The sequence below is a fragment of the Eptesicus fuscus genome, chromosome 1 (genome assembly GCF_027574615.1).
Source record: "Eptesicus fuscus isolate TK198812 chromosome 1, DD_ASM_mEF_20220401, whole genome shotgun sequence".
NCBI classification, from domain to species: Eukaryota; Metazoa; Chordata; class Mammalia; order Chiroptera; family Vespertilionidae; genus Eptesicus; species Eptesicus fuscus.
This window is the reverse complement of record NC_072473.1, coordinates 45,037,180-45,057,079: the sequence shown is the minus strand read 5'-3', so window position 1 is coordinate 45,057,079 and position 19,900 is coordinate 45,037,180. Positions and strand designations below refer to the sequence as shown.

General features: G+C 37.5%; 1 protein-coding gene across 1 annotated transcript in view; it reads right to left on the bottom strand.

Annotated features, from left to right (window-relative positions):
* The window catches only part of ABCB7 (ATP binding cassette subfamily B member 7), a 161,419-nt gene that overhangs the window by 21,654 nt on the left and 119,865 nt on the right, over positions 1–19,900 (bottom strand). Inside the window, exons 4-12 of the mRNA XM_008158871.3 lie at positions 15,273–15,405; positions 13,678–13,946; positions 12,499–12,587; positions 12,319–12,406; positions 11,227–11,401; positions 9,973–10,130; positions 9,247–9,410; positions 8,961–9,090; positions 5,590–5,761 (exon numbers count right to left, since the gene is read on the bottom strand). Coding sequence (XP_008157093.1) covers positions 5,590–5,761; positions 8,961–9,090; positions 9,247–9,410; positions 9,973–10,130; positions 11,227–11,401; positions 12,319–12,406; positions 12,499–12,587; positions 13,678–13,946; positions 15,273–15,405 — 1,378 coding nt within the window. The remainder of the gene's footprint in view (positions 1–5,589; positions 5,762–8,960; positions 9,091–9,246; positions 9,411–9,972; positions 10,131–11,226; positions 11,402–12,318; positions 12,407–12,498; positions 12,588–13,677; positions 13,947–15,272; positions 15,406–19,900) is intronic.

Below are 19,900 nucleotides of genomic sequence, written 5' to 3'. Positions count from 1 at the left end.
TCCAGAGGGTGAGCAGGGCAAGGTCTAGATAGCGGTGGCAAAGGGGGAGACAATAGGGAACATCTGTAATAATGTCAACAATTTTTAAAAAGTTCCTCCAACCAGCAAAAGTTATGACTCGCTGAAGGCTCAAATGGTCATTAGAACTTTTTAGCAATAAAATATTTTTAAATTTATATAAATTATTTTTAAGACATATTTTGTTATATACTTAATTGACTATAATATAATGTAATCTTAACTTTTATATGCACTGGAAAACCAAAAAATTTGTGACCTGCTTTATTGTGATATTTCATTTTATTGCGATACTCTGGAGCCAAACCCAAAATATCTCTGAGGTATAGCTGTATAAAAGGTGGTGTTTTACTTAATATGTCCCTTTTGGCGTCTTTTCTTGTCTGTTATCTATTAATTTATTAATATCTGAAAAAATATTTTTCAGCTTCAGTAAGCTCTTCAGGAAATAAATTCCACCTTTTTATTTTCTGGTACACCAAGTATATTTGTTCTGCAATTTATTTTCTTCAACCTATAAAAGGACTCCTTGTATCTAATATTAATGCCTAAGTATATATTCATACTATCCGCATTCTTCCCCTTTTCATAAGATCAAAATGTCCCTAACAAAGCAGACACCATGACAGAACTATCTGCTGATCCAGCTAGTAACTCAGCAACAGAAAGCTCCTAAAAGAAACAGACACTCAGAGGAAGGATTCGTTTTGTCATTTTTTTAATTTGAGATTTTTAATTAAATTCATTGGGGTAACATTAGTTAATAAAATTATATAGGTTTCAAGTGTACAATTCTTTAATACATCATCTGTATATTGCATTGTGTATTCACCAACCAAAGTTTTTGATGTGCCTCCCAAATTTCAAACCGAAACCAACCCAGTTCCAATTTTATTGAATATAATTTTGGAACTTGAAGAAGAGCATTTGTTTATCTCTACCAGAATTGAGCATAGATGCCAATTAATACACTGCTTGTTTTGAGATGTCTGGTTGTAAGGAGGTGGGTATCAGGTAAAATAACATTTCTTTAGCCATTCCTACTCTCAAAGGTATGCTGAGAGGGGAAACAAATGGTTGGAAAATGCAATGTAGCATAGTCATCTGAGTCAAAGTCATAAGTTGAGGAAGGTAGCCCATATTATGTGACAAATTGGGAATTTCCAGAGTCAGCCAAATGGACAAATAATCTGAGGGTGAGCTAGTTAATTGGAAATTATTCCTATTAAAAGCAATGGTAAAGTATAAAAGTGAACTGGAATGATACATGCACCTTATACTACTAATTAATGACCAAATAACTATTACAAACCAACTAAATGTGAAAATAATCTTTAACATTCTCTAAACCTAGATCAAAACTTTCTAACAGACTGTAAATTCCTTGAGAGAAGATTGGCTTATGCTTCATCTTTTTAACTCTCAAATCATGTAGCATAGTAGATTGCAGGTAGTACAGGTATACCGGTTAATAATGAGGATTTTATAATCAAAGAAAATATGATAATTTCAAGAGAAACATCAAAAGTGCTTTATTCAAAGTAATGTGTATCGCTAGCTACACATTTCCCCATCTTTCAGGTAATTTGTGGATACCGTCCCAAAAGAACTTTTCTTGTTTTGAGGCAAACCATTCAGAAACCAAATTTTTCACTTCTTCGTATGTTTTGAAGTGCTGCTCAGAAAGTGCATGTGCCATCGATTGGAACAAGTGGTAATCTGAAGGAGCCAGGTCTGGTGAATACAGCGAGTGGGTTAATACTTCCCAGGCAAGATCTTTTAACGTGTCTTTAACTGGTTTTGAAGTGTGTGATGATGCGTCATCATGAAACAAAATTACTTTGCCGTGTCTTCTGGAACATTCTGGTTGTTTCACAATCAAAGCATGGTTCAAATTGATTATTTGTTGTCGGTAGCGATCAGTATTAACGGTTTCACCTGGTTTTAGAAGTTCATAATACACCACACCTTCCTGATCCCACCAAACGCAGTGCATTGTTTTCTTTCCGAAGTGATTTGGCCTTGCAGTCGATGTTGATGGTTGACCTGGATCAACCCATGCTTTTGTGCGTTTGGGATTCTCAAAATAAATCGACTTTTCATCGCCAGTCACAATTCGATGCAAAAAAGACTTTCTTTCATGCCACTGAAGCAACATTTTACTGATGACTTTTTAGTTTTCCATGTGTCTTTCCTTCAGTTGATGTAGCACCCATTTTTCTTCCTTTAAAATCTTTCCCATTGCTTGTAAACAATCGGAAATTGTTTGCTGAGCAAAGTTTAATCTTTCTGCAAGTTGTTTCTGAGTTTGACATTCATCTTCATCTAATAATGCTTATAATTGTTGGTCTTCAAACTTTTTCTTTTTATTTATTTATTTATTTTTCAATTTTTTTATTAAGGTATTATATGTGTACATATCTTACCATTGCCCTCACCCCCCAGAGTTTTGCATCCGTTGGTTATGCTTATATGCATGCATACAAGTCCTTTGATTGATCTCTTATCTCCCCCACCTCTCCCTAACTTTCCCCCTGTAATTTGACAGTCTGTTTGATGCTTTACTGTCTCTGTATCTATCTTTTTGTTCAAGTTTTTAATGTTCTTTATTATCCATAAATGAGTGAGATCATGTGGTATTTTTCTTTCATTGACTGGCTTATTTCACTTAACATAATGTTCTCCAATTCCATCCAGGTTGCTGCAAATGATGAGAATTCCTTCTTTTTTATGGCAGCATAGTATTCCATTGTGTAGATGTACCACAGTTTTCTGATCCAGTCATCTGCTGACGGGCACCTAGGCTGTTTCCAAATCTTAGCTATGGTGAATTGTGCTGCTATGTACATAGGGGTGCATATATCCTTTCTGATTGGTGTTTCTAGTTTCTTCGGATATATTCCCAGGAGTGGGATTACTGGGTCAAATGGGAGTTCCATTTTCAGTTTTTTGAGGAAACTCCATACTGTTCTCCACAGTGGCTGCACCAGTCTGCATTCCCACCAGCAGTGCATGAGGGTTCCTTTTTCTCCGCATCCTCGCCAACACTTGTCGTTTGTTGATTTGTTGATGATAGCCATTCTGACAGGTGTGAGATGGTACCGCATTGTTGTTTTGATTTGCATCTCTCGGATAATTAGTGACGTTGAGCATGTTTTCATGTGTCTCTTGGCCTTCCTTCTGTCTTCTTTTGAAAAGATTCTATTTAGGTCTGTTGCCCATTTTTTTATTGGATCATTTATCTTCCTTTTATTAAGTTGTATAAGCTGCCTGTAGATGTTGGAGATTAAACCTTTATCAGTGATGCCATTTGCAAATATGTTCTCCCATGCAGTAGGCCTTCTTGTTGTTTTGTTGATGGTTTCTTTTGCTGTGAAAAAGCTTTTTATTTTGATGTAGTCCCATTTGTTAATTTTCTCTTTAGCTTCCATTGCCCTAGGGGCAGTGTCAGTGAAGAATTTCTTTTGGCATATGTCTGAGATTTTGCTGCCTGTGGATTGCTCTAATATTTTTATGGTTTCCCGTCTTATGTTTAAGTCCTGTATCCATTTTGAGTTTCTTTGTCTTTCACATCGAAATCATCACTTTTAAAGCATTTAAACCAGCGTTCACAAGTATCTTGAGATGGAGCATGTTCACCATAAGCTTCCCGAAGTATTCAGCAGCACTTTTCTTCAAAATAAAGTAATGAATTATAACTCTCCGCAAATGCTCTTTTTTTTTGGCACGAAATTTGACATTTTTAAGTGTAAAAATATATATGATGTTAACACCTTCAGCAAATTTGACATATGAAGTTTTGAAGCTTGTTGTCAATATAACAAAATAGCATACGTATCAAATTGCATATGTATCAACATATGTGTAACTCCATCTATTAAAAAAATCTGCATTATTTACCAGTACACCTGGTATACAGGTTTATAGATAAAAAATAAATGATGTAGATATCTCTACATCATGTATATACTAGAAGCCCAGTGCACAACATTCATGCACTCGGGGGGGGGGGGGGGAAGGGGGACCCTCTGCCCGGCCTGCGCTCTTTTGCAGTCCAGGAGCCCTCGGGGAACGGGCCTAAGTTGGCAGTTGGACATCCTTAGCGCTGTTGCAGAGGCAGGAGAGGCTCCACCACCGCCACTGCACTCACCTACTGTCAGCCCAGCTTGTGGCTGAGCAGCGCACCCACTGTGGGAATGCACTGACCACCTGGGGGCAGGTCCTGCATTGAGTGTCTGCCCCCTGGTGGTCAGTGCACGTCATAGCAACCAGTCATTCCACTGTTCGGTTGATTTGCATATTACCCTTTTATTTTTATAGGATATGTTTATAGATATATGCATCTGTATCTATATATTATGTATGTACTAGAAGCCCGGTGCACTAATTAGTGCATGGGTAGGGTCCCTAGGCCTGGCCGGTGATCAGGGCCGATCAGGTTCCCCGCCTACCTGCCTCCCCTCCTCTTTCCCTTGCCAACCGCACGCGCTGCCACAACGTGGTTCCCCCACCTCTCCACCTCCTCCTTCCCTCGCTCCCTAATCCATGTTGTGAACAAATGAAGCCAGTTTGTAACAAAAAGAAATGGGGATATATTAAAATTCATGCATACTATTCTTTATTCCCCTTTTGCCTTACTCATATCCCTAATCTATAAATTTCCTCCTTAAACTAAAATAGAATGAAGAATAAATGTAAAGGATTCAGTATATGAGTTACATTAATACTTGCAGGCATTAGATATTACTGTACTCTGGAATGCAAATAATTTGGGGCAAAGAAACATATTTATGGACCCTCCAAAAATTCAGTCATTTTAGGATAATTCATTATTAAACCTTATCAATCTCATAATTAAACACTTAAATAGAAATGTAGAAGCCCCAAATTTACTTGACCATTAAATCAACAAGGACATATAAATGAAGATTGCTGTAAGGAACATATGGTGTCACCTGGGTACTAGACTTACCGGGGTGATTATTTCATAAGGTATATGAAAGTCTAACCACTATGTTATACATATGAAACGAATATATACTGCATGTCAACTGTAATTGAAAAGTAATTTACAAAAAAAGTATAACAGTTAAGTATATTCTGTACAAGGAAGTCTAAAGTATTCAAAACATTACATAATAATCGAGGAAATTATGATGAGATACACTAGTAACTACCAAATTACTTCTTTCTACTCTTACTACTTTCCAAGGAGAATAATGATCCTGGATTCCTTTAGTATTAAGAATATGGGTAACAAGTTAATACTGATTTGAGCATATATCCATAACTTACTATTAAGCACTTAACGTGTTTGCAGCTGCAAAAGAAATAAAAAAGACTTGTATGATTTGAGGACACTTACTTCTGATCTATCAGATTGTTTACAGTGATGGATAGGAGGCTTGGGGATCTTGTCTAAAGCACTTGGATAAGCACTAGGTTTGAATACTACTACTGTATTTTCTAGAAAATGGCTATGAAAAATTAAAGTTTGAAGGGAGTATCCAAGTGTGGTGGTGGTCTGTGTGTGTGTGGGCGGGGGGTAGGGGAGATCTAAACCCTAATTACCTGAAAGCTTGAGTCCTCGTTCCCCTACTTGGGTGTCATATCCATGTGGCATTCGAAGAATTGCATCATGGAGTCCAGCTAATTTTGCCACTGCATACACATCCTCAGGTGAAGCACTGATGTTTCCATATAACAGGTTGTAGTAAATTGTATTATGGAAGAGGACAGCATCCTGGAGCAGACACACACACTTATGTTCATCATAACGATTATTAAAATAACAGTAAAGACATAAAGGCATAAAGAGTAAAACATGATAACCCCCCAAATCACACCCCCCACACATCCCTGCAATTCCATTTCCCTTCCCAGAGATAATCACCATTAACAATTTTCTGTGTATTATTGCTGATTTTTTAAATCCATTTATAGGCCTAAACATACCCTTTTTTTTTCCAACACAAATGGTGACATATTATATGTATTATTTTGCAAATTGTTTTTTTCACTTAACACATCCTGGAGATTGTATATATCAGTAATAGAAACCTACTTCATTCTTTGTAACAGTTGTGTAATATTAAGGGTACATCATAGTTTATTTATCCATTCCTCTATTGATGGACAATGTAGTTTCTAAATTGTTACTACAAAGAATGTTGAAATATCATTGTATATATGACTTTGTGCACCCATGTATTTCTTTCTGTAAGAAGGATTCCTATAAGTAGACTGAGTTGAAAGGTAATCATATGTTTATCCATTGATAGTATTGCCCGACAGTCTTAAAATGCTGACAAGTATACATTCCAACCAATAGTGTATGAGTGTGCCAAGTCTCCATATGCTCAGCAATACTGGATATTAGTAAGTTTTAGTTGATGTTACTTTAGGAGTAAAATGTGCTTTTGGTTTAAATTAGCATTTCCCAAATTAATAGTGAGGTAGAATATGTCTTTACAAAAACATGTTTCTCAAAGCTTTTAAATTGAACTTAAAACAAAGAAAACAAAATATTAAAGTTACTGCAAACAGTCATTTGTTATTTCAATTTATTCTGACATAGCAAACTAAACCTAATTTAATTAGAACATCCATCTCCCACTTCTCTTTAAGACTCCAAATGATTGGAAGGCAATAGTGAGATGAAATAAAATTACTCCATTAGTTCAAATTAACAAGGATACTCAATTAAAACTTCTTTAACATCATAATCAGAATTTTAGATATTTAAATATTTTAACCATTTATATTCCTACTACTAATATAAAATATTATTTTATTAAGTTGGAAATTAAACCAAATAAGCTTAAAGTTCTATAAAGAGAAAATACTTATTTTTAAATACTTTATATTCAGAAAAAAATTGACAAACAAATGCTAACTGGAAACTGTGAAAATACAAAAAATAAGGTAAAATAAAAATGAATTTAATAATCTATAATCCAATAATAACTACCATTATCCAAAATGTTTCTCCTATCTTTTTTCTCTACTGACATGTATTCATTTAATATTTAAAAACTGGGGATTTTATGTTTTGTTTTGGTATCCTCTTTTTCAACAAACTTTGTATCTGAGTATTTTGCCAAAACTCAATATTCTTTAAAAACTTGGTATTTACAAATGGCTGTATGACATTTGATACTATGATAATTTAACCATCTACTTATTATTAGACATTTATATTGTTTCTAACTTCTGCTATTATAAATACTGCTGTAATGAGTATCTTTGCATATAAAAATCTGTTCATTTCCTTACTAAAACTTCCTAGGGGCAGAATTATTGGAATAAAGGGTGTGAGTATTTTTCAGGTTCTTGATACATATTGCCAATTTGCTCATCAGGAAAGCTGTATACTTTCACCAGCAAAACAATTCACAGCCCTGACCAAGCTGGATGCCATGAATTTTAAAATCCTTGACAATCTGGTTGTTAAGTAAAAAAAATGGCATTCCATGGTTGATTTAATTTATATTGCTAAGGCCTCCAATGAGGATAAACATCTCCTCTTTCCTTTATTGACTACATATATTAATCCTTAATGAACAAAATGTTTTATTTTTCAAGAGAATGGCTGGAATCTAGTTATACATAGTTATATGGATGAGGACAATGAGCCCTAAGTAGGCAGAGCCCATAATTCAGTTTATTTGATATACAGTTTAGGTCAGTGTTTTCCAACATATAGTTTATGAATATATGTATCAGAATCACCTAGGTCAGTGGTCAGCAAACTCATTAGTCAACAGAGCCAAATATCAACAGTACAATGATTGAAATTTCTTTTGAGAGACAAATTTTTTAAACTTAAACTTCTTCTAACGCCACTTCTTTAAAATAGACTTGCCCAGGCCGTGGTATTTTGTGGAAGAGCCACACTCAAGGGGCCAAAGAGCCGCATGTGGCTCGTGAGCTGCAGTTTGCCAACCACGGACCTAGGTGGTATATTAAAAAACATAGGTTTCTTGGCGCCATATTGCAATCCTAAATGAGAACCAAGGTGTGTGAGAGAGAGTGCTGGCATTTCAATAAACTCCGTAGGTGAGTCATACACACTAACATTTGGGATTCTCAGTGAAAGGGAGGACAACGCAGAATGGAATGTGTCAGATCACTTGGGGACCTTTTACAAGTTACACATCCCTGTCTGATCCCTTTTCTACAGTTCTCCCAGGGAATCTAATTCTGATTCTAGGCTGCAACTTATTCCCAGGTCTCTATTGGCTTTCAGCATAAGAAAAACTCACATCCTATAAAAGCTATCTCCTTCTTGTCTTCTAGACTCTTACTCTGGCTTTACTTGTCCCTTCCACCCCTCCACCCCTTTACCCCAAAGTCATTCAGCAAATATTTGTTAAATGTTTACTATGGGTCAGGAACTGTGCTTGGTACTGAAGGGACAGTGGTGAACATGGCATACAAACTTGACGTTGGCAGCCAAACTGCTTTGTAATTTTTATAAATTTACTATATCTAAAACTATTCAAAATTACATAATAGTTTTCACTTACTGAACAATTGCATAATGAACATTGTGCTTGGTGCTTTACACATATATCTCTAATCTATAATAATTCTATCCTATAAGAGAAATAGTATCTTGTTTTATAGATGAGGAAACTGAGGCCAAAACCACAGAACTTTTAAGGGTTAGAACTGGAGTTAGAATCAGGTTCTGTTTGATACCAGTGTTGGCTCTTTCCTCTATATTACTCTGTCTTTCTAAGGCTTAAAAAAAAAGTCTTTCCATCGTGCAGACATTTCATTCATTTTTTTTCAGTCTTTTTGGTAACAGAATTTGACCTACAGGGCTTAATGTTTCCTAATTAGAACATATTGACTCCTTGGATTCAAATTATTCTGGTAAAAGAGCCACCAACCCAGTAAATCTTCCCCCAAGTAGTTTTCTTCTTTCATTTAAATACCTGAGGCACTACTCCCACTGCTCTCCGAAGGCTCTCCAGACTCACATCTTGTATATTTTGACCAGCAAGGTAAATGTTACCCTTTTGAGGCTCATAGAAGCGAAACAACAGCCTCACTATTGTGGATTTCCTGAAATTGGATATAAGGAAAAGTTATTTAGCTCCTAATGACATTAGGGAACCCCTGTTTGACAACAGTATTCATTCTATTTTCATAAAGAAAAGCTATTACATTGGGAATCATTAATTAATGATGCAGAATTTTATAAATAACTAAATTACCCACCCTGACCCACTACCTCCTACAATGGCCACTTTCTTTCCTGCAGGGACTTCAAAAGATATTCCACTAAGAACTTTCTGCCCCTCAATGTATTCAAAATGTACATTATCAAAGGCCACCGTAGCTGTCTGTGGTGTGATCTGAAGGGGAGATGCCATCAGTTTGTCCTAGCAGAGAAGAGACAAAAAAAAAGCCACTTTACATACTTCCTAGAGTACAACTATGCAGATAATTTTCTAATTCACAGAGATAAAAAGGAAAATAATGGGAAGAAGGTAGTTTATAAGTACAGTTAGACAACTTTCAAACATGCTTTTAAAAACTTGCTTTTCACTTTTCAATGCTAAGGTAAAAAATCCTGGATGCTTTAATTTTTCAGTATTTTGGGAGGGAGGTAAAGGGATGCTGGATAGGGGAGTAAGGAAGCCAAGGATGTAAGAAGAGGCAATTGCACATCATATTATTATCAAAAATAAGTCAAGTGTAAGTACAAATAATTCCAGTTAACAATATTTAGCTTCTAGGCATAATATTCTTTGTCAACACTGTAAGGTTTCTAAAGATAGAAGTAAAAACCGTAACAATTTCCTAATAGACATGATAATCTCAATTTCTGCAAAAACAAAATTGGTTTCCTAACATGGTCATGTAAGAATATTCCCCTAGAATAATCCTATTAATGGGACAAAACTCACATGCTTTTCAAAAGGTACTAAATAAATTACTTACTTTAATTCGGGTGTCTACCTTGAGTAATGTAAACAAGGTATTCATATCTATGAGTGCTTGTCTAGTTTCTCTATATACAGTTCCCAGAAAGTTCAGGGGTAATGAAAGCTGAAAAAGCAGTCCATTCACCATTACTAGATCTCCAACGGTAAGGGTACCTTAATATGCAATTGGCAGAAGAAGAAAAAAAGGTATTTTAGATGTTATTAACTGTTCCAATTTAAAGTAGAGAAAGTCTATTACTCTGGAATACAGTTCAAAATGTACAAAATAAAAAAAAATGTACAAAATCAGCAACTCTTAGGCCTACTTAAATTACAAAGCATTTTTAAAATTAAATTTATTGGAGTGACATTAGTTAATATATAGGTTTCAAGTGTACATTTCTATGACATACCATCTATATATTATATATTGCTCTGTGTGCCTAATGCCCAAAGTCAAATCTTCTTCCGTCACCATATATTTGACCCCCTTTACCCTTTAGTCCATAATTTAGGAATACAGGGCACTTGATATACGCTGAGTAGAATAGGAAAAGTCCACCCATACACTATACATTATACACACAAAAATATGGCTTAAGTGAGGATAAAAACTGAAGGCTGAAAATCTCTCCTTAAGCTAGTTTCTTTGTAATATAAAAAAAAGAAATTTTAAAAAGAGTATATATTAAAAAATTGGAGCAAAAGCACGTCATGATTAAAAATGATAAACGATGTATTAAGGTAACAGTGAATAAATGAATCCTAACTTGAACGGCCAGGTAACAAAAATGAGGCACAGCCATTATTAATTTTTGAAATATTTTTCAAATAAAAAACTATTAGAAAGGTTAAAAGGTTACTAGTAATTCTAAAGAAAAGATTGCTTGAGTTTTAGTCCTTTGGACTAAACACTAGTTACATTGATTTTCAGGTCAATAAGAGAAATTAGAAAGTTTAGATGCTAAAAAAAGTTACTCCTTAAACAATCAGATTGTAGGCCCGAAAAATATATAAACAGAAATTCCAACCAATGAGAGAGCCAGTGCTAAAATTGTAGTGCTAAACCAAATGAAGTAAACAAAACAAAACATTACTATACAATCAAGAAAACACATTTTGATACAAAAAGGAAAGTACTCCAAGGATGGTAAAGCACATTATTGAATATGCTTTATAATGAAGACTAATACACAAATTAATTTCATTAATCTTTATTTATAAAAGTTAAGTAAAACATCCATGAATATTAAAACCACAGATCCATTACCTGCCACAATTCCCTGACTGGCAAGCACCATTATAGCTGTTAAACCAACACTGAAAATAGCACTTTGACCAAAGTTCAGCATAGCCAGAGTAGAGGTACTTTTCAATGAAGCAGTCTCATATGTCTTCAAAAATCCATCATATCTTTGTGCTTCATAGTTTTCATTATTAAAATACTACAAAATATATAAAAATAGTAACTACATACAAGTATAATTAGAATTTATTCTCTTAAAGTGATTATTATCTTTTTTAATCAGACTTTCATGTACAGAAAAATTTTATTTATTTTTAAATATATTTTTATTGATTTCAGAGAGGTGGGAAAGGGAGAAAGAGACGGAAACATCAATGATGAGAGAGAATCACTGATTGGCTACCTCCTGCATGACCCACACTGGGGATCCAGCCAGCAACCCAGGCATGTGCCCTGACCAAGAATCGAACAGTGACCTCCTGGTTCATAGGTCAACCCTCAACCACTGAGCCACGCCAGTCGGACAAACCCATATCTTAAAAAAAGCCATCAAGGGCACATCATTCACAAACCTTCCCCATATCCCTGGAACTTTGAGTTGACAGTTGTCATTGTCCCCACTGCAATATGCCTTCTTGTATAGTCATCGGCATACTTACTTTAACTCTCTCAGTAAATTAACAAATTATGGGAGGGTAAGGATTAAATATGAAGCATTCCTTTTTACACAGAACTTAGTCCTTTGCACACAAGAGGCATTCAATAATAATTATTAAATGAAAAAATTAACAAATAAGCAAAAAGAAGGCACTATGATAGGCACTCTGAAGGATAGAGAGCCAAGAACTTCCATGCTAAACTGATTAGCTTAGTGTTCATTCTGAATCAAAATGCTAACCATACTCATATCTCTTTCTGATGGTGTCACAAAAAATTGAGGTGGAAATAAAGGACAATTTCTAAATAAAAGAAAAATAATAAAGTACTATTATTCTATCACACCTAAAGATACTATCTTAATCTGAAGCTCTAAGTTATAGTAAATATTAAGTTAAATGGCAAAACAAATCTTAGTGCAGTTTAAAGGCTGAAGAAAAGTATAATTGAACATAGTACCTTCACAGTTTCATAATTCAGCAGCGAGTCTATAGCAGCGTTCCCTGCATCATTATCAGCTTTGTTCATTTCTATTCTAAATCTAGTTCTGTAAGACAAAGATTTGCATAGGCATGAAATGTTTGTTAAAGAAGCATAACTAATTTGCGAATCTTGACTGGCCTCTGGGGAATACCTTACCTCCACCGGGTGATGGCAACTGTGAATGCTGTGTATGCACCAAGTGTCCCAAGAGTCACCAATGCAAACTGGGCACCACATTTGTAATACTGAAGAAGGCAAAAGGAGAAAAGAGAAATAGTCACTGTTATTGTCAAATAGTTTATAATATACAATAACAAATTTTAGTCAAAAGATTTTAAAAAATATGTTGGTGAACAAATGAATAATTATTTGGGGAAGAAAGAAAATACCTTAGAAAATCTATTTTAGGTAACAAGGGAAGAAAGCCAAACTGCACCAGCCACACTGATGCTACTGTCAAATGTTGATAATAATAGTGCAAAGATCCATGAAAGGAATAATATACACTGTATATACAGTTTTATTTAAAAATATGAAATTGTCTAAAATGTCATGAATGGTGAATAGAAACCAAGATAATCTAAGCATACCAGTCTAAAGTTCTCTACAAAAATCTCTGCTAACAAAAATCGCAAGCACCAGCTAAATTATTGATCAATGTGTAGAATTGAACAGCTCTTTAAAATAACAACATAGCCGAAACTGGTTTGGCTCAGTGGATAGAGCATTGGCCTGTGGACTGAAAGGTCCCAGGTTCGATTCCGGTCAAGGGCATGTACCTTGGTTGCGGGCACATCCCCAGTAGGGGGTGTGCAAGAGGCAGCTGATTGATGTTTCTCTATCATAGATGTTTCTAACTGTCTATTCCTCTCTCTTCCTCTCTGTAATAAAATCAATAAAATATATTTAAATAAATAAATAAAATAAAATAACAACATAAGCCCAGCTGGTATGGCTCAGGAGTTGAGTGTCAACTTATTAACCAGGAGGGTTTGGTTTGATTCCCAGTCAGGGCACATGCCTGAGTTGTGGGCTCAATCCCCAGTAGGGGGTGTGTAGGACGCAGCCAATCAATGATTCTCTCTCACTTTTTATGTTTTTATCTCTCTCTCCCTTTCCCTTCCTCTCTGAAATCAAATTAAAAAAATAACAACATGATAAAGATTTTGGACAGTCCCTTGAAGCTTGTAGTAAATAACTTAATATACTGCATAATCCTCTAGCACCATGGTATTGTGCTTTCAAACCATGGACACACAATACCATAATAGCTTCAAGTACTAAATAGCTACTAATGAGAATGTAAAAGCTTGTTATGAAAACTGTTTTACTTACCAAAACACCACTGACAAGAGTGACCTCAAACATAATGGGAAGAAGATTAAATACTAAAGCACTCAGAACAAAACTGATACCCCTTGTCCCTCTGTCGATAGCCTTCGATAAAGCTCCTGTCTGTCTGCTGAGGTGGAAAGCCAGATCCAGGTTGTGAAGATGGAGAAATACATTTTTGGCTATTCTTCGTATTGAATTTTGGGCTACCTTGCCAAATACTGCATTACGAACTTCATTAAAAAAGGCAGCTCCGGCTCTTGATACACCATCTAACAACACAGTCAAAAGAAAAAATGGGGCATAAAAACATTAGAATCATAGGAATGTAAAAATGATAAAGGCTCAGAAAGTATTTGTACAATGAATGAATACATCATTGAATACTTACACTAAAGGGAATCTAAAAAACATCTAGTTTAGTGAGTACCAATCTTTTCACCAACATGGATCCCTTTCAATGTTATTCTCCCTATATGCCCCAGGTGTTGAAAGATTTTTCTCCAACTAGGTATTTTTAATACACAACAGCCCATATGGCCTTATTGTGGATAAATACACAGTATCTGTTGAGCTTTTTGATATGATTAAATTCCCCCAAATAACAAGTGATGAAATTGAGATACTGAAAAATCAACTTCATGGAATAAAGCAAGAATGTGGAATGTCCGGCCTGGGAACACATAGGCCCACAAAATCCTTTGGTCTGGTCCTCCCAAGGCATTAGGGGTGAGTTAACTAAATGTTTGACCAAATATAGCAGGCGAATTTTTAAGTTGATAATTTTGTATGGCTTGCAAATGATGTTATAAATATCCAAATGGCCCTTGGCAGAAAAAAGGTTCCCCACCCCTGGACTAAAGCATGGCCCCATTCAAGTCTCCTAAGTCTCATAAAGTGTCCTTTTTAATGCATGGAGACACAAAGCATCATATTCTCTGCTTTACAAATTGTAGTTTTGTGTCATGGCTATTGGATATAATTTAATAAAGCAAAAGCATTAATGCACAACAATTAATCATTATTTAGCTATTTCCTATTTAACAGCTAATAAAAACAACATCAAGAAACTGCCCAGCCTGGTGTAGCTCAGCAGTTGAATGTCAACGTAGGAACCAAGAGGTCACTGGTTCGATTCCCAGTCAGGGCATAGGCCCAAGTTGAAGGCTCGATCCTCAGTGGGGGGTGGGCAGGAGGCAACCAATCAATGATTCTCTCTCATCATTGATGTTTCTATCTCTCCCTCTCCCTTCCTTTCTGAAATCAATAAAAATACATTTTTTTAAAAAAGAAGAAACTAACTTGCCTCACTCTTTAAATGTATCTTATAAGAAGTCTATTAGAAGTGGTTGCTATAATTTTAATGTCTCATTTCATATTATTGTTTTCTAGAACTTGGAGAATGAGACTATTCTTAACAGAATTTTTGGAAAATATGATACAAATAATTTTTAAAACCACATATCAAAAAAATCTCACATAAAACAATATAAAACATGCTAAATTGTGTTTGTAATGTAAAGGTCATCTGCCCAAATATGATGAAACTGTATTGAAGAAAGTCAAAAACGGTAGACAGATCAAAGAATCACACATACAGCCAATCAGAACTGCCGTTGCCATGGTTGCAACTGTATTTGGTGCATCACTCAGGTTCAGCATGTTTCCGGACATCTGGTTGAGGTTGTCTACAGCATATTTAAACATGAAAGGAACCACAATATTCATGGCCTAAAAATATAAAAGCAGCAATTACCCATCATATGAAAATACGTATTTATAAAAGTATAACTACTTACCTTAAATTAATATTTATGGGAATGTTTATATATTAAACCATTTCAAGTATTAGAATGGTTTTCCCAGTTTATAAAGATAAAATCTTTGACATTAGAAGAGCTGTCATTTCAGGATTCCTACCTCAAACTGACCGCCATGTTAACATTAATTTATAAGCTACTAGAGGCCTGGTGCACAACATTCGTACACTTGTTGAGTATGTGTGGGGTGGGGAGGGGCACCTCAGCTCGGCCTGTGCCCTTTCGCAGTCCAGGAGCCCTCGGGGGATGTCCGACTGCAAGCCTAAGCCGCAGTTGGACATCCTTAGCACTGCCGTGGAGGTGGGGCACTGCGTTCACCAGCCGTCAGCCTAGCTTGTGGCTGAGCGGTGCTCCCCCTGTGGGAGTGCACTGACCACCAGGGGGGCAGCTCCTGCGTTGTGTCTGTCCCCTGGTGGTCAGTGAGCATCACAGCGACTAGTCATTATGTCGTTCAGTCGATTTGCATATTACACTTTTATTATACTAGAGGCCCGATAAACGAAATTCGTGCATGGGGGGGGGGGGTGGTGTCCCTCAGCCCAGCCTGCACCCTCTCCAATCTGGGACCCCTCGAGGGATGTCCGACTGCCCGTTTAGGCCTGATCCAGGTAGGATCGGACCTAAACGGGCAGTCGGACATCCCTCTCACAATCCAGGACTGCTGGCTCCCAACTGCTCGCCTGCCTACCTTCCTGACTGCCCCTAACTGCTTCTGCCTGCCAGCCTGATCACCCCTCTAACCACTCCCCTGCCAGCCTGCTTGATGCCTAACTGCTCCCCTGCCAGCCTGTTTGCCCCTAACTGCCCTCCCTGCAGGCCTGGTTACCCCTAACTGCCCTCCCCTGCAGGCTTGATCTCCCCCAACTTCCCTCCCTTGCAGGCCTGGTCCCTCCCAACTGCCCTCCCCTGCAGTCTTGATCGCCCCCAACTGCCCTCCCTTGCAGGCCTGCAGGGTGTTCTGGATCAGGATGGGGATTCCCTTGGGGCATGGGGCAGCCTGGGTGAGGGGCCTGTGGTGATCTGCAGGCTGGCCACGCCCCCTGGTGACCCAAGTGGAGGCCCTGGTATCTGGGATTTATTTATCTTCTATAATTGAAACTTTGTAGCCTTGAGCAGAGGCCAAGGCAGGCCATGGCTGCAGAAGCTTGGCTTCCTCTATTGCCGGGGGCAACTCAAGCCTCCTGCTCTCTCCAGCTCCATGGCTGCCACCATTTTTGTTGGGATTTATTTATCTTCTATAATTGAAACTTTGTAGCCTTGAGTGGAGGCCTGGGCTGGCCAGGGCAGGCAGAAAGCTTGGCTTCCTCCATTTCCGGGGAAATCGAAGCCCCCTGCTCTCTCCATGGCCGCAGCCATCTTGGTTGGGTTAATTTGCATACTTGCAACCTGATTGGTTGGTAGGCGTGGCTTGTGGGTGTACTGGAGGTACGGTCAATTTGCATATTACTCTTTTATTAGATAGGATAGGATGTGCATTATTCAGATGCTCCTGCCTGATCATAAAATCATCCCTGATCATTCACTCAAAAAAGATATCTCCATTATCTGATATCCTACACAGCTCATGGCACTTATGGCAAATTGCCTTGTAGTTATCTGTGTATATATTTTTTCTTTCCTACTACATTCTTGATGATCTGTATCATAATTCTCTTTCTGCCCTACCCATGTTGAATACAATGCTTTGTATATAAAAGGTACTTAATACATGCATATAAAATTATTCATTCCCCAAAATAATGGTAAAACTGGAATTACACAGCAAAGAGGATTTCAAAAGCAAATAATTACTATTATGTATGGCTGATTCACCATTGGAAGACCAAATAACAGTGATACACCTATTTTCCCCATAAAGATTCCTTTGCTCCAACATATACAAAATAATATCCACTGAATAACAAACTACCTTGCAAAACTAACCTATTTCTCCATGAGAATACCCCACAATATATGAAAATTAGGAATATAATGCTTTCATATATTAAGGGCAAACATTCAATCATTCACATTTCTATGCAAAGTTATAGTATCAAAAGCAACAACTTTCATTTAGAAACATGAAGTTGGTTAGACTGCCAAAGTTTTATTTGAAGAAATTAAATTCATATACATTAATGACATGTGAAAACAATTGTATAAGGGTTAATGAAAACAATGAAAACCCATTCCATGTTAATAACCTCAGGCTCTTGCTTTTGCTTATAATGGTCTCCCACCTGATTTACCTCTCCAGACCTCTCCATTCTTCAAAACCTACTTTGAATCCCATTCCTATCATGATGGCTTCTCTAACAACCACAGCCCACTTGGCACTTACCATTTTCCAGCTCCTCGTTTTTGTAGATTATACCTCAACATATAATCATTTTTAGTATATATTTATCATTCACTTTGTCTATAGGTGCATGAATATACTACCATCTCAACCTTGGTGACTTTTTGTGGCAAAACAAACATTTTGTGAACAACAGCTATATGAGTTGGATATGGTGCTAGGAACCGTTCAAAAATTGTTGAAAGAGAGCTGAATGAAAACAATTCTATGAAATGGGTATTATGCCTACAATTGAGAAAACTCAGGTCTGGTAAGCAGCAGAACTGGGATTAAAATCCAGGTCAGACTTGAAATTCTATTATACCATAGCCATATTAGTAGCATATAAGGTAGAGACCATAATATTTTACTACTTTTGTACCCTAAAATGGATGCTCTCAAACAGCTATAGTTGTAAAATATGGTATAAGTAATTTGGATAAATTTGAGCAGATTCAGATTTTCCATATAATATAGCCACATCACCACACTTGCATTTCAATATACTTGAGTGAGAAATGAAGTGGTAATTACAGCTAGCAGAAAATTCTCATAACTCACAGCCTTACTATGTTGATACCTTAGTGTTAACTACAGAACTGTTTTCCCATTTTAAAAATGTGTATTCATGTGTGTGTGTGTGTGTGTGTGTGTGTGTGTGGTTTGAATCATGTTCTATGTAATGTTATCTCATGTTTAGATCTATGTCCACACTCAAGATAAAGGACTATCCCATCACCACAAAATAACTCCCTTGTACTACCTCTTTTATATTCACTCCCATTTCACCTTGCCTCAGCCCAGTCCCTGTCCTCTGGGAATCACCAATCTGTTCATAATCTCTATAGCTTAGTGATTTTGAGAATATTTATATACATGAAATAATAGTATGTAACCTTTTGAGATAGGCTTTTCACTCAGCATAATGCCCTTGAGGTTCACTGAGTATGATGCATGTATCAAGAACTTATCATCGAAAGGAAAAACCAAGATGGAGGCATAGGTAAACACCTGAAATTTTTGCCTCGCACAACCACTTCAAAACTACAACTAAAAGACAAAATGGACACCATCCAGAACTACAGGAAGGCTGGCTGAGGGAAATTCTACAACTAGAAGGAAAGAGAAAAGCACACTGAGACTCAGAGGTGGTGCGGAAAGTGTGGAGGTATGGAGGTGCACGTGCGGAAAGGGGCTGGCAACTGAGGACACAGTTTTCTTTTTCAATCAGAAGGGAGATACAAGCTCCTGACTGCTCTGAACTCCAGTTCTGGGTGAGAATCTGGGGACCCAGACTCATACGGGGGGGGAACTGAACTGTCTGGCATTGGGCCAGAACATAAGAGCGGCATTCTCTCAGAGGTGCTTCCAGCGATTACCGCAGGACACGGAGACCTGGGGAGCTCTTAGGGCAGGGCTGACGGTCAGCCACTGCTGTCTGCTCCACCCGTTGATTCCCTGAGACCCCGCCACAGCAATTTACAACCCCACCCCAGCTGTGCGCAGAGGCTTTTGCATATGAATGGCCTGGCCCTTTGCAATCTAAAATTACCTAACAAACTGCAGCTGGGTCAAAGAGCCCCAGAACTTCCAAAAGAAGGCCCAAGGCTCCACAGCAGCTGGCATTGCTTCACAGCTGGGCCTCATCTGGGCACCTCCAAACCACAAACAAAGAAGAGGAATCTGCAGATCTCTCCGTAGCTCCTACTGGGGGGACTCAGGCAGTGGATGACTTTGCACCTCCTTGGAGATGCAAGAGTCAGTGTACCCAGTGGTCAGAGTGGGACCATCCAGATTACAACTCCTCAGATCCATAAGGAACACACTTAGGGGGCAGACTCAGTGAGCATCAAAGCCCCACTGAAGCAAGCCTTGCCTCATAAGGGTGTCTCCAGCACATAAGTTCTCCCATCGTGGACACAACTGATTCTCACAGCCAATTGGCCTAGAGGTCAATTCCTCCCAGAGATACCAACAACAGTCAAGGTTTAACTACAACAAGACTGTGCACACAGCCCACAAAGGGATGCACCAAGAGTGTCCACCTAAGGTAATTGGGGAGGCTGAGCCACTGGGCTCTATAGGACAC